Raw genomic sequence first — 14,555 nt, forward strand, 5'->3', positions numbered from 1 at the left:
ATGGCATATTTATAACCATTAAATATTTAGCTTTAAAATTAATACAAAATCAGCCCATTTCTCATTGATATGGCCGGCCAAAGAAGAACAAAGGAGGAAAGAAAAAAAAACAAGAACCCTAGGTGGGAAAATTGAAGAAAAAGTGTGGAATTTCAAGGGATTAAGCTAATAAAGGTAAAATTTCTTGATTTTGACTTGTGATTTACGCTACCCATGTTTTCTTTTTCATTTTTCATGGTTAGATTTCATGTTTTCATGGTGAATTCATGGCTGGTTGGAATGGGTATGGAGAGAGAATGAAGTTGGATTGATTTGATTCTAAGTTATGTTAGTGTTTTTAGTTAGTTTATCATGTCTATAAATAAACCAACAAGAAAAATTCAGTTTCTCCCATTACCCATCATTGGCCGAATTTTCTAGAGAGGATATTGTGGCTGAAATTGATGATATTTCATGATATTTTGGTGATATTTGATGTTTGGTGAGGCTAGAAATTAAATGGGAAATTTTGGTGTGAAAATTTGAATTTTTGCTTAACGTATAGACATGTGTGATTATTGACCCGAGACTGATAAATTGAATCTCATTCATAGTCACTAAGGTAATTTAGGTATAATTGGAGTGTAGAAAGTGAGAAGAATTGATTTGGAGTTAAATTGAAGATTTTAGCCGATTAGACCGAGTATAGTGTGACTTAGGTCGAATATCACATTTAAGTGATTAATCGGACATTTTGCATCCCATCGCATGCATTCTTTTAGATTTAGAGAGCTTGAAATAGTTTATGATAAATTGACATAGTTTATTGAAATTCGTGTCACGTATGATGTATAGGTGGTGAGCCCTTTAACAAGGGTAAAGAGTTGTGCCCGAAGATCGAGAATAGGAGTATATTGAACTCCTAGTATAGTGAGTAACCTTACTATCGTCTTAATTATCTAGAGTGGTTTTTATTCGATTTTGTGAATTTTATGGAAAATGAGTTTAAATGGTAAATCTTTTTGTTTTACAAACAAAACGTGTTTAAATAAAATGATTTTATAAATTGTCTTGAAATTGAATGATGACTTTGAAAATAGAGTAACTAGAGACCACTTGAGGTGTTGTAAATTCATGGTTTGAATTGACTGGCTTATGACAATATTTGCATGAATGGCTGAATTGGTATTTATGTTGAAATATATGAACTGTGTATTTAGCATTGAAAGGCTGTGAATTACAATAATTGCCATATCATGTTATTGAATTTTATTGATTGGTGGGATAATAATGAGCTTACTGCAGTGGGCAGGTTTCCGTGGACCAGCCTATTAGAGGGGCACGGTAAACCCCGTTATATCTTACCTCAGTATGAGAGGCACGAGTGGATAACTCCTGAGGCTAATACTTTTAGAGTTCACTTCACGCCAAACCGCCAAGTGAGGGTGAACTCAGCCAACGCCAAGGAACGACTATGTTTTCAAAATAAAAACATAATTTATGCGTACATGACTTTTTAATAGCCTTGGCGGACTCGGTTGGGATAGCCCTCAATCAAGGCATCCCTAATAACTGAGTATGAGAATGATTTTTGGCACGAGCCAAGCTTTTTAGGAAATCATAAGCCTAGTTGTTTATTTTGTTGAAATAAGTTGAAAGGTAATGAAATTAGAGTATGATGATTTATTTTAATTATCTCCATTTACTCGGGTTTAGATATTTTAGATGGTATTTGTTTACTCACTGGAATTATATAATCTCACCACCCTTATTTCCATACATTTCAGGCTCAGGATAGTGTATAGATAGCTGATATCGTCAAAGGCTATAATCGGCTTTACTACTCCAAAAACTGTAGGTTTACTGCCTTTGTGCACTTTTGTTCCTTGTGGGCCCACGAGTCACTGTAAAGTAAATTTCATATCCCGATTATCTGTATTGTAGGACGTATGAATTTATTTAGCTTTTACCTTACAAAAAAAATTAATTACCGATGACTATAAATATTGTTTTACAAGAAATTAGAATATTTTATTGAATATTTTTATTTTATTCAAATAGTTGCAATATCATTTTCAATAAATGTTTTAGACACTCAAATTTATTTTAAATCATGAAATATGTGTTTTTCACTCATCTACTATATTTTTAGTCAGGTTCGAAAAATTTTGAGAAAAAATGACGAAAACGCTCTTGTGAGGTGAAAATTATTTTTCCACGGTTTTGAAAGGGAAAAAGCTAAAATGTCAAACCCTGTTCTATAAAATAATTACGACGTCATTTACATGCTTAATAGAATGTTTGCTTGTTTAGGAAGTTCGAGGAATCGTTAAAAGACGATATTGCCCCTAATGGTACCATTAAGTCGATTAAGCCTCGAACTAGTTCAAATAGGAATTTTGAGGTGAAATTAAGAGTTTCACAGTTCAGGGATGACTCAAAATGGTAATTCAGAGTTCGAGGATCAATTTGGAGTCAAACCGAAATTTTCACTATCTAGGGGTAAAATGGTCATTTGCCACTAGGGGACAAAATGAGAATTTTGAGAAAAGATTTTTTTTTTGGCCACATTTAACTTATGGGAGTATGATTTAAGTATTGGAGTATAATTGGGGGATTTGGCAGTGAAAAAGTTTAATTCCGGTGATTTCTGGAGTGTAGGGGCAAAATTGTAATTTTTCCATCCATGGACAAAATTTGAGATTTTGAGAGAATTTAGATCAAATTTGACAAATTGGAGAATGGTATGAGTATAAGGGATGAAAATATGTCTATGGGCAATTTTTTAGTTTTTGAGGAAAAAATGTAATTTTTTACTTTTACGGGAGTAAAAGTGTAAATTTCAAAAATTACTCCACCAATACTTTGGATAAGTCTGAGAATTTTATCTAAGCTATGGATATGTGGGACAAGCGTATGGTGAAAATTTGGAAATAAATGGATAGCTAGAATTTAAGGAATTAATAAAACAAAAAAAATGAATAAAATAATATTGTATTATTTTAGCCTTTACAAATGTCAAAATTCCGGAATTCTCATCTTCTTCAGCTGTCCAAACCAGGAGAGAAAAAGGGGGAAAAGAAATAAGAACCCTAGCTGAAACAATTTGGGGAAAATCAAGAGAAATCAAGAAATCAAGCATTAAAAAGGTAAATTTCATCGATTTTCCTTGTGATTTTCACTACCCATGCATTTTTCTCTCATTTTCATGCAAAATTAGAAAGTGGGTATGGACACCCATGCTGGCCAAACCTCCATGGATGAGTTTTGAACTTGAGTTTTGGTTGATTTTAATTGAATTAAGCGATTTTAGTTAGGTTATATTGAAATATAGCAAAAATAAGCTAGAGAAATAATTTTTTCCCATTGAAACCTATTATGCAGAATTTTCTAGGGAAATATTGGCTGCTGATCTTGATGTTTATTTGAGGAATTATGATGAATAATGATGAATTATGAGCCTAGAAAAATAATGGGAATTTTTTGAGCAAAAATACGAATTTTTACCCATTAGGGGTATTTTTGTAATTTGCTATCGGGACTGATAATTTGCACCACATTGGGGAACATTAAGTCAATTTGGGTGCAATTGAGGTATAGAAACTGAAAAAAATTAATTTCGAGTTTAAACGGATGCGTATATCGATTTATCGGATAAAAGACCGAAATAGGCTAACATCTCGTTTAGGCAAAATTTAGACATTTTGCACTTCATATCATGCATTAGTAGTATAAATTAGTTTATATTGGTTTAGTACCAAATTAGTAAACCTCTTAATTGTGCAATTTGTCAAGGTGGCGAATCCTCTAACAAGGGTAAAGAAATCGCACTCGAGGAGTAATAGTTGGAGTACCCGAATTTAGTTTTCAGAAACTGTGAGTAAACTTATTATCGTCTTAATCATCTAAAGTAGTTTTATACAATTGTGTGATTTTATGGAAAATGGGTTTAAATGGTAAATTGCTATGTTTTAAGAGAAATTGTGATTTTATAAAATGATTTTATAAATTTTCTGAAAAATCGAATGCTGGTTTTGAAAATAGAGTAATTGGAGACTGCCTGCTTGTGTTGTAAATTTATGGTTTTAAATTGAATGGCTTATGACAATAAATGAGCATGAATGGCTAAACTGATTTTGGTGTTAGAATTATTTGTACTGTGTATTTAGCCTTGAGAGGCTAGGTTGCGATAAATTGCCATGTCATTCAGAAAAAGATTTTATAAATCAGGTGGTAGATAAAAGATTAGCTACTGTAGTGGTGGGGGGTTCCGTGGGCCAACCTATTAGAGGGGCACGGTAAACTCCTTTATATTCTCACATCAGTCGTAGAGGCATGTAGGGTATCTCTTGAGGTGGGCTTTTTGAGTGCACTTCACGTGGACCACCGCGTGAGAGTGAGACTCAGCCAACGTCAAGGAACGGCTATGTTTCAAAATAAAAATATGATTTATGCGAAATATGAATTTTAACAGCCTTGGCGGACTCGGTTGGATACCCTTGGTCCAGGTGTCCCCGAGTACAGGATTTGGCATGAGCCAAGTTTTGAGTAATTCACGAGCCATATTGATTATTTGGTTGAAATGAATATTCGTGATGTGAAAAATTTGCTGAAATGAATTATTTTTAATTGTCTCCCTTTACTCGCCTTTAGATAGTTTAGATGGTGTTTGTTTACTCACTAGGATTTTATAATCTCACCACCCTCAATTCCCCACATTTCAGGTTCGGGATAGCCGGTAGATAGCCGATTGCATCAAGGACTTCAGTTAGCCTTGAATTGTCAAAATTATAGGTTCACAAACTCGCATCTTATTGGTTAGTTGGGGGCCCACATGTCATTGTAAAAGTAATTTTATACTTTAGTTATTTGATTTAAAATATGTATGAACATATTTAGCTTTTACACCATGTTTTTGGTGGGTTTCGGTATTTTCGAAGAAAAATGACGAAAATGCCCCTGTGAGCCAAAAAATAATATTTTATTGTTTTGATTTGGAAATGACTTATGATTTCTTGAAATGCAAGATTTAATAACTGTCGCTCACTGAGCAGATGCGGAAGCTGATGCTAAGCCTTGCGGGGTTCCGATCGGCATTCGGGGTAATGAGTGCCTATCGGGACGTCGCAGCGGTTGTCACGGGCCCGATGGGAGTTTCGAGTCATGACATTAAAATTCTTTAAAAACGAGGTTTGGCAATGATTACTCACAAGGGAGATGAGAAAATGGTACTAAAGCCTTGCGGGGTTCCGGTTGGCACTCCGAGTAACGAATGTCTATCGGGACGTCGAGGCAGTTGTCACGGGCTCGAGGGGAGTACCAGGTCATGACATTACATGTTTCCATAATCTTATCCTCAAATGTTGATGGATAATTATATTTAACTTGTACTACTAATGCTTTATTTTACTATCGATGTCTCTTTTCATTAATCATACACTTTACTTTTTTTTTCTTTTTTGATATAACAAAAAGAGGGAGAAATCTAGTTCTATAGTGTAATAGTTGAGTTTCCAAGGCTTATACTCGAGTTTATCTTCTTGTAATCAAATTATTCTCCTTCTCTAGTTGATTCTCACACCAAATATCTTTTCATGCCACCACCAAAACAATGTACGCTCATTGCTCAAAAAGGTTAGGGAAGCTCTTCAAACATGACTCGGTTTCAACCACTAAATTTTCTCACCAACGAGGACTATGAATGCTACAAGAAATCTTTCACCTCAAAGATTGCCAATCACAATCGAGTAATATATCTTAAATTTCTTGAAGAATTTGGTTTCTTGTACATTGAAAATTTTAGAGTCTTAGGGTGGTATAATTATTTGAGCTTCAACATTCTTATATATGAGAAGTTAGTCTAAGTTTTCTACAATAATGGAAATGTAACCTATAAGGATGAGAGTAATGCACTACATACCTATGAAAAGGCTTTCATCACTTATATCATGGGTAGATTATTTAAGATATTCTTTTAGATGATTAAAGAGGTCTTTGAGCTTAATTGTGCACCTGATGCGTTGACCAGCATTAGTGATAATTTAGTGATACAAGATTTAAAATGAGAACTATATGTGAACAATATCAGTGCTCCTAACTCAGTTACTAGGCTATCCATGATGGATAGAATACTGCACTTAATAGTTAGCTAGACCTTAAGACTTGTACCTAGTAAACATTCATCGATGATTGGAGAAGACTTGTGGTTTTTGCATCACATCAAGGCACAAACTCCAATTGATCTTGCTAGCTTCATCTTTGTTGACATGAAGAAAATTGTTATTGGTACCAGAACAAGCCTCATGTATGGTCACGTCATCACACGTTTGCTATAGAAATTTCACATCAATATGTCCTTGGATGATGCTGTCTCATAACCCAAGATCAAACATCTTGATAGAGCAACCATGTCTAGGATGGGTTATAATGAGAATGCTGAGACTGGCACTTGGGTTCATAAAAGGATGCACCAAGGAGAAGCTGGTAATGATAACGATGACAAGGATATGCCTCTAACAGCATCAAACAAACCATCTTCAAGTACTATGCATTCTAGCTCTACTAGTAACGTAGGTACAAATGCAAGATTTGATGCTGTGGTGGAAAGAATTAATGAGATGCTCAATGTCTTGATCTTTTTCATGATACTATTGAGGACAGATTTGCAAAGGCTGATCATGCTATGACTTCTCACCTTGATGATATTGATCAGCATATTCGATGCATCCTCAAGCATTAACAGTCCTTAGAAGCACATATTGTACAACTCCTTTCCAAAGAAGGACACTAGCTAGGATGACTTGCACTTCATTCACTCATACATTTCATCATGTTTATATTTATGTTGGTGTAATATGGATGTTTAATTATGTATATGTCTAGGTTTATGCTTGTTAACTCATGAACTTGAAGAATGAAATGTCCACATCATTTTGGTTATACATGTATATATATATATTTGTGGCATTCTTGATGATGACATTTATGTTGAGCCTTGATTGCAATGGTTGAATATATTTCTTCATATTTTACTTGAATATCTTGATAAGAAATATGTTATGATCTTTAAATATGCTAAATGAGTATATTTCCCTATGCTTTGCTTGAATATGTATTAATTGGGAATATGTCTTGATTTAATGCTCTCATATCATGATGATTGGATATATTTCTGGGTCTATTGATTGAATATTTGCATGGAAATATATCTCAATGTTTTGATATGATGGTTAAAGATCACTAACCATTTTCTCTTGAGTTTAAGTGCCTAAAGCTCACACTTCTTAAACTTTTTGATATAACAAAAGAGGGGAAAAGTTTATCAGCACATTAAAATGCTTTTACATTAGCTTAATTGCTTTGAAAACATTTTTGAACTTCATGCATATATTGAGGGGGAGAATCTTTTCAAAGGTCATACTCAATTCTTATATCTTTCTCATTTATACTTAAATGTTTTTAAAGGCATTGAGACCAATTAAGTTAGGGGGTTTCAAGAAATTCCAAATGCAATATACTCATGTTTTTGTCATAACAAAAAGGAAGAGATTGTTAGCCTTAAGTTACATCATGTTTTGATTTGATAAAAATTACATGCTCTTTTTAACTTAATGTCAAGCATTTGAAATTGTCTCAATTACGTTTTTAATCCCTTAAGGTTACATGCTTGTTTGCAAAACCAAGCAATATTAGAAAACATAATATAAGCTTTCAAACAATGCATATTCAGCTAAGAATGCAATAGCAAATATGCCTTGTAATGTTATTTGAATATAGGTACAAAGTAAAGAAGAAGTAGCTGGAAAGAAGCACTAAAAAGCTAAGGGAAATTCAAGACACAAGCTAAGAGTCCATCCTAGATAAGCTCAAGTTGATTTGAACGTTGAAAGAGTGCAAAACGTGAAGATCATAAAGCCTTAGACTACTAGATAGGAATCATAGTCAACCTTATTCCAGAAAGATCTAGAAAATCAAGTTTAGAACGACCATAGTCAACTACAAAGGAAACATAGTCAACCTTGTTCCAGAAAGATCAAGAAAATCAAGTTCAAAACAACCATAGTCGACTACAAAGGAAGCATGGTCGACCTTGTTTCAGAAAGATTAAGAAAATCAAGTTGAATAATAGCCATAGTCGACTATAGAAGAGGCATAATCAACCCTGACAAGCTAAAGGCTAGAAGAAGCCAACTTTAATAAGCCATAGTTGACTATAAAAGAGGCACAGTCAACTAAAAAAGGACAGATTTGAAAAACACATGCTCTCTGGAAGTAGATCCACTAGAGAAAGATTATATTCGACTATGGAAGCCTTAATTGAGAAATTTGAAGAACATAGTCAACCCTAGGAGCATTGTAGTTGACTCTCAAACAACAATAGTCAGATTTGATTCAAATTTGTATTTAACGACTCCAAATCATGTCTTAGCTATAAATAGACGCATTTGAGCCATTTTGGAGCAAGAGATAACTTGAACCAAATCTTCAAAACCTAGAGAGACTACCCACAAGCTCATATTCACTCTCTAGCATATTTTTAGTCTTCCATCAAGCTTTCAAAGTTCAATCCTTGTGTCAATCTAGCTGAAATTTTTCTCTCACTACAAACAAGCTTAAAGTCTCAACACCCAACCTTTGTAGATGCATTTTCTTGTTGAAATTTTTACTCCATTGTAAAGGTTCTAACTTAACCTTGAAAAGCTATCCTGCAAAAGTTATCACTTCCTATCAAAATGCAAAAATCCTTTGTGGATTGTGTGGGTTACTACTTGATCCCATAAAAAGCAAGAATCCCTTTGTGGATTGTAAGGGTTATTGCTTAATCCCGTAAAAAAAAAGAATCCCATTGTGGATTGTGTAAAGGTTATCGCTTTCTAGTAAAATAAAAAAATCTTAATAATGGATTGAAATTCCTTAGTTACCTAGGGAGTGGATGTAGGCATCAAAAAGCAGAACTATAATAAATTGCTTGTGTCTTTTTTTGGTTTTCGCATTATTATTTATTATTCATACTTGCCTAAGGAAAATAGATTTATATTGATTGATTGTTTTTCTCATAGAAGAATATTTTTCTTTATCCTTCATAGCTAGCACTTATTTCAAGAAAATATTTTATCTTGACTCATTTTTTTTACCTAGCGATTTATTGTAGGAAATTTATTTTTGATATTAGGAAATATTTTGGGTGAAAAACGTTTAACTTTTACTCTTAGATTTTCAAAGAAATTTTCAATATATCAATTCCCCCCCTCTTGATATATTGCATATTGAGACTTCTACACTAGCAGATACTTTTATATGTCTTGGTGTGTTTAAGCTTTTCTTTATGTTCTTGAACTTAAATGATGTAATGCCCACATAATTTTTCTCTTATATACATATATCTATATGTGGCATTTTTAGTTTAATATATATTTTCTCTTGATTGAATATTTTCTTATGTTTTGATTGAATATATTGAATGGAAATATATCATTACTTTGGATTGATGGTTCAGAATGTTGATTTTAATACTTATATATTTGATAATTATCACTAACCTTTATCTCTTGAGTTCAAGTGCTTAAAGCTCACTCTTCTTAACCTTTTTGATATAACAAAAAGGGGGGGAAGGTTTATGAGCATATTGAAATGCTCTTGAGTTATTTAAAAGCTGAAACTTATTTTGAAAACATCATGCATATGTTGAGGGGGAAAATCTTAAATTTCTTACTCATTTCTTGCCCTTCTCACTTGAACTTTAATTCCTTAAATGTTTTCAAACAAGGGCATGGAGACTAATAGACATAAGTGGAGCTTTCAAGAGATTTCAAATTCAAAATACTCATGATTTTGTCATATCAAAAAGGGAGAGATTATTAGCATTGAAATATCTTGTGTTTTGATTTGACAAAATAGCATGACATCTTGGTTTTAATGACAAACATTTGAAATTATCTAAATCATATATTTAGCCTCCTAAGATCATACAATTGTTTTGAAAAGCCATGCATCATTAAAAAAATATCAAAAGCTTTCAAACATTGAATATTTAGCCAAGGAAACAAAGAGCAAACATGCCTTAACTTGATTTTAGATCACACGGAAGAAGCAAGGATTAAATAGCTGAAGTAAAGTGCCAAAATGACAAGAAATCTTGAGGGAAAGAAACTCTAGTTGATCCTAGAAGAGCATCAATCGATCCTATGACAAAATGAACAAGAACAAACAAAGAAACATGATTCAAGATAGCCATAATCGATCCTCTAAAGGAGGCAGTTGATCCTCAAGCATTGGTCACACGAAACTCAAATATTTATGTAGCTGTAATCGATCCTCCTTGAGTGCCAGTCGATCCTCAACCAGAGTAGAATAAAAAATCGAGTTGGATAGAGCTCCAATCCATCCTAAGCATGTAACAGTCAATCCTTGACCAGTAACATCACGCAAAACTCAACTTCAAGGACACTCAATCAAACCTCAGGGCATGGCAATCAATCCTCAAGTCCAAAACCTCAAAGTTGCAAACTCTCTAGAGTTGGATCGAGTATAAGATGAATTTACTCGATTATAAAAGCCCTAATTTGAGATTTTTGAAGAACATAGTTGATCATAGGTGCATGGTAGTTAATCTTTGAGCTTCAGCAATGGGTAGATTTGATTCAAACTTATGTCAAACAGCTCAAAACATCCTTGGCACTATAAATAGATGCATTTGAGCCATTTGAAATAAGAAAAGTCTAGCACTAAAGAGAAAAACCCTGGAGAAAGCCTCAAGCTTATTTTTCTTCTCTAACTTTCATCTTAGTCTTCCAACAAGCATTCAAAAGCCAAAAAGCTTAATAGACATTTAGACTTCTACACTAACAAGATGGATAATATTCAAATTAAATCTTAATCTTAATACAATCTTATGTAAATCCAAATTTAAATATACATAATCAAATTTTAGAGTTTAAATCAGATTATACTCATATGTCTAGCTTGTTGGGCTATTTGGCCTATCTTGTCTAATGTAAACTCTTAGACCACGACATAATAGACATTCACACATATATATGTAAATAGCAAAATAATAGTTTGAACATTGTTAGGACGGATAACAACCATTATCTTAGCTAAGCCTTAGTTGTTACACCAAAAATTAGTAAATACAATTAGCTGTTACATTATCACATTATCACATTATCATGTAAAAGGCAAATAATTATATAAATCTCTTTGTACAATACTGCTCTATCTCAAAAAAAGAAAAAAAAAACTACTCTATTTAAAAGGTATAATGAATCAAACCGCTCACCTCTACTCAATTAGGAATTTCATAAACTTAAGGAATGAAAACGTTGCAGGAAAAGCAGTTCCATGAAATAATTGGAACGCATAACCCGGGTAAACCTGTAGGGGTAACAAATATATGCACATAATTAAGGAGGCCTAAAAGTTCCATGCAAAATCATCCATGGAGCTCAAATCGCGACACATTGCTGCAGAGATGAGTGTAGACTCAAGAAGGCCAAGGTCAAAGCTACAACTGTCAAATGAAGCATCCATTTCGAGCACTTCTTCCCTAGCTTCATCAATTTTGTCGATTGCCATCTCGCATATCTTCTCTTTCTCTTGCTGTGGTTGTTCTTGTGGCTGTAAGCCTTCCACTGTTGGTGCTTCAAAGGTTTCAACGAAAGCGTTGGCCTCCCAAATGCAAGGATTTTCGTCCAAGAGATTATTAAACCCAGGTAATGGAATTGAGGAAGAAGATGAAGAAATAATTGTGCTCTCCACGGATAAACCATAAGAGAATATGGCGGATTCATTGGGATTCTGACCATAACCAGTTCCAACAAAGTTAGGGCTTTGACATTCAGAGTAGGGAATCTGCATGGCCATGGATCGATGAATTTGATCAGAAGGAGGTGGTGGCTCAGGAAGTGTAAGAACAGGTGCTTTCATCATCGCCCTTGGGGCATCTCTATTCTGTGAACTCATATTGAAAACTGTGAAAGACTGCTCTTGTGTTTGTGATGATGAATGGCATGCAAGTTTATTAGAGGCTCTTTGACGAGAAGAAAGCAGATTGTGCGTTTTTGGGTCCAGGCCTTGTGAGAGCAGCTTCTTCTTAATGCAAGAGTTCCAAAAGTTTTTCACTTCGTTGTCTGTTCTCCCGGGAAGGTGCTTGGCTATCTGAGCCCATCTGCGAAAAATTAACACATCCAGTGAAATTGCAATCATGTCCAAATTTTTTCTGAGATCTATATATTAATGGATCCTTTATCCTTGACTACCTGTTGCCTAAAATTCTATGAACGTCAATGATTATCTGTTCTTCGTCAGCTGTGAAGGAACCTCTTTTCAGGTCTGGTCTTAAGTAGTTTATCCATCTCAATCTGCAGCTCTTTCCACACCTCTGCAAGCCTGCAACACCATTAATTAGAAGTTAGAACTAAATACCTTGGGAGATTTTGAATTAATGTCGCTATTTCTTGTCTCAGCCATTTTAACAAGTGTAATCAGTTAATTATCCTAGAAATGAAAAGAGTTGTGCTTGAATACTATATACCAGCAAGTTTTGGAACAGAGCTCCAGCTGCCATGGCCATGGGCAGTAATATGTTTGATGAGCTTGTCATCTTCTTCAGGAGACCATAAGCCTCTTTTAACCTTCTGTTTGCTGCAACAGCGATGGCCCATCCCAATTCCTCCACTCCCCCTTTGACTACTTTTCCTCCCAAAACTCAGCTCATCAGCCTTTTATCATAAGCGCCTTTCATTCAAATAAAGAGGTTTCACTCTTTCCAATTATTTAAAGGGAGAACCTGGTGTCAGAGAGACAGAGAGGGATTGGTCAGTGAAAATAAATTGCACGGAATTGTTGACATGGCTGAGCGGCAGCACATGAAATGTGAGTACATGACAAGCGCGGTACAAGGCCCACATTCGGTTCGTTTTGTTCAATTTTGGGGCAATTGCTATCTGTCAAAGACAACTACAAGTATTGAAAAGAAAAAATACTAAAACTTTTTTGACAGTCTTAAAAGAAATAAATATGTGTAAATTTGTTTTTCTGTCATTTCTTACCATTAATTATACTCAAAATATAAGATTGCAAGACAACATAACATTATCTTATAGATATGAAGCAATTAGCAAATTACGATCACAATGGGTCCCACGGTCCCACCCCCCACTGATATTAAATCTGAAACAAGGTTTTGTCAATTGGAGTATACCATGGGTTCACTTGTTGGTCACTCTTTTCTTTTGCTGAGAGTGACCTTGTTGCTCACTCTCATGATGCTGCCTTGTACAATTAAAGAATAAAGAATATTTATACTTATCAAAACCAGCCTGGTTAGTTTGCTAGCATAACAAGGAAGAACCTCTCCTCAACACAAAAACACGAAACAAATGTTTACTAACAACGTCAAAGAGGGACTCCTTTGTTGATTAGTTTTATTTCTTATGGTTTTCGCATCTCTGTTCATTGAATTTTTCCTTCCATATGTACATGTCCAAAGGGAAACAACAAAAGTTCATCAGAGACTATTGGTCCAGAAAGCCAATTATCTTAGAAATGTGCTGGAATTTTAACTTGGGGTGCACTCATAAGGGGTAGGGCCACAGGGTATAATTGAGTGCTTTGGAGACTTCATCTCCATCCATTAAATTTCAACTCATTATAATTGTTCAACAATAACCCATATTGTGGTTTGAAAAATCCAACAAATGCACGGATTCTAAGAGTTGCTTCCATGAATTCAAGAGACGACTCCCACCTTGTATATGTAATATAGCACGTTTTATCTCATGTGTACAACTTGGAGGTAGAGTAACTTTTATTAACTCCGCCTTAACTCTCTTCAGAGTCCCAAAAGGTGTAATAAAGAAGATGGGTTCTCTAAGTAGAAATTTCTTCTAGAGGGCAATGAGAAGCATAGTAAATTTGTGAAAGTTAAAAGGGAAGTAATATGTCAGCCAAAGAAATTGGGAGCGTTAGGTATTGTCAATCTTATGAATAAGACTTTGGCCCTTTTAAGTACATGGTGGTGGCGTTTTGTGTGTGAACATGATCCCTTTTAGAGGAAGATCATTGAAGTGAAATATGGGGTGGCAACTCGAACTTGGATTCTCTCATCTGAAAATCGAGGTAGGATGTCAAAGGTACAGAGAGATATTACTAATCTACAAGCTATCTAAAGAATCCCAAATGTAATTGGAAATGAGGGTTGTTGCTAGGTCCAAGGCAAGGGTAATAGCATCATGTTTTGGCACGACATTTGGGTAAGGGTGGATTTAAAAATTTTTTTGAGTGTTGTCATAACTAAAATAATAATAATTAAAAAATATTTTTTCTCCAAGATCTATCGGGAGAGTACTTAGATCAAATTCAACACAACTTTACTTAGAAGATTGTTTAGTATCATCATTAATAGAATTACGTTGTTGTTGCCCAGGAACTGAGTCTTATAAGGCAATTTCTTGTATTTTAAAACATTTTTTCATGACTTATTTATTCAAAAACCTGTTAAAAATTACTACTCATTTCTTATCAGCATAAACTAAAATATTAAAATTAAATAAAATATGATCTTGCATAACATATTA

At 34.2% G+C, this 14,555-nt stretch overlaps 1 protein-coding gene across 1 annotated transcript; it reads right to left on the reverse strand.

The window, feature by feature from the left end:
* Positions 1-11,145: 11,145 nt before the first annotated feature.
* Positions 11,146-12,738, reverse strand: LOC18594987 (uncharacterized). Its single transcript, XM_007022713.3, has 3 exons — positions 12,512-12,738; positions 12,237-12,366; positions 11,146-12,145 (listed from the first exon to the last, which is right to left on the reverse strand). Exons 1-3 carry the CDS (start codon positions 12,639-12,641, stop codon positions 11,392-11,394), a joined length of 1,014 nt encoding a protein of 337 aa, XP_007022775.2. The 5' UTR covers positions 12,642-12,738; the 3' UTR covers positions 11,146-11,391.
* Between the last annotated feature and the right edge of the window lie 1,817 nt (positions 12,739-14,555).

The sequence above is a fragment of the Theobroma cacao genome, chromosome 7 (genome assembly GCF_053813885.1).
Source record: "Theobroma cacao isolate CCN51 chromosome 7, ASM5381388v1, whole genome shotgun sequence".
Classification (NCBI taxonomy): domain Eukaryota; kingdom Viridiplantae; phylum Streptophyta; class Magnoliopsida; order Malvales; family Malvaceae; genus Theobroma; species Theobroma cacao.

Excerpts from the sequence above, each read along its gene's own strand:
- LOC18594987 (XM_007022713.3), bottom strand. The coding sequence starts at position 12,641 with ATGGGCCATCGCTGTTGCAGCAAACAGAAGGTTAAAAGAGGCTTATGG. Across the intron at positions 12,367-12,511 it reads CTCTGTTCCAAAACTTGCTG|GCTTGCAGAGGTGTGGAAAG; the intron begins GTATATAGTATT and ends ATGGTGTTGCAG. Across the intron at positions 12,146-12,236 it reads CATAGAATTTTAGGCAACAG|ATGGGCTCAGATAGCCAAGC; the intron begins GTAGTCAAGGAT and ends AATTTTTCGCAG.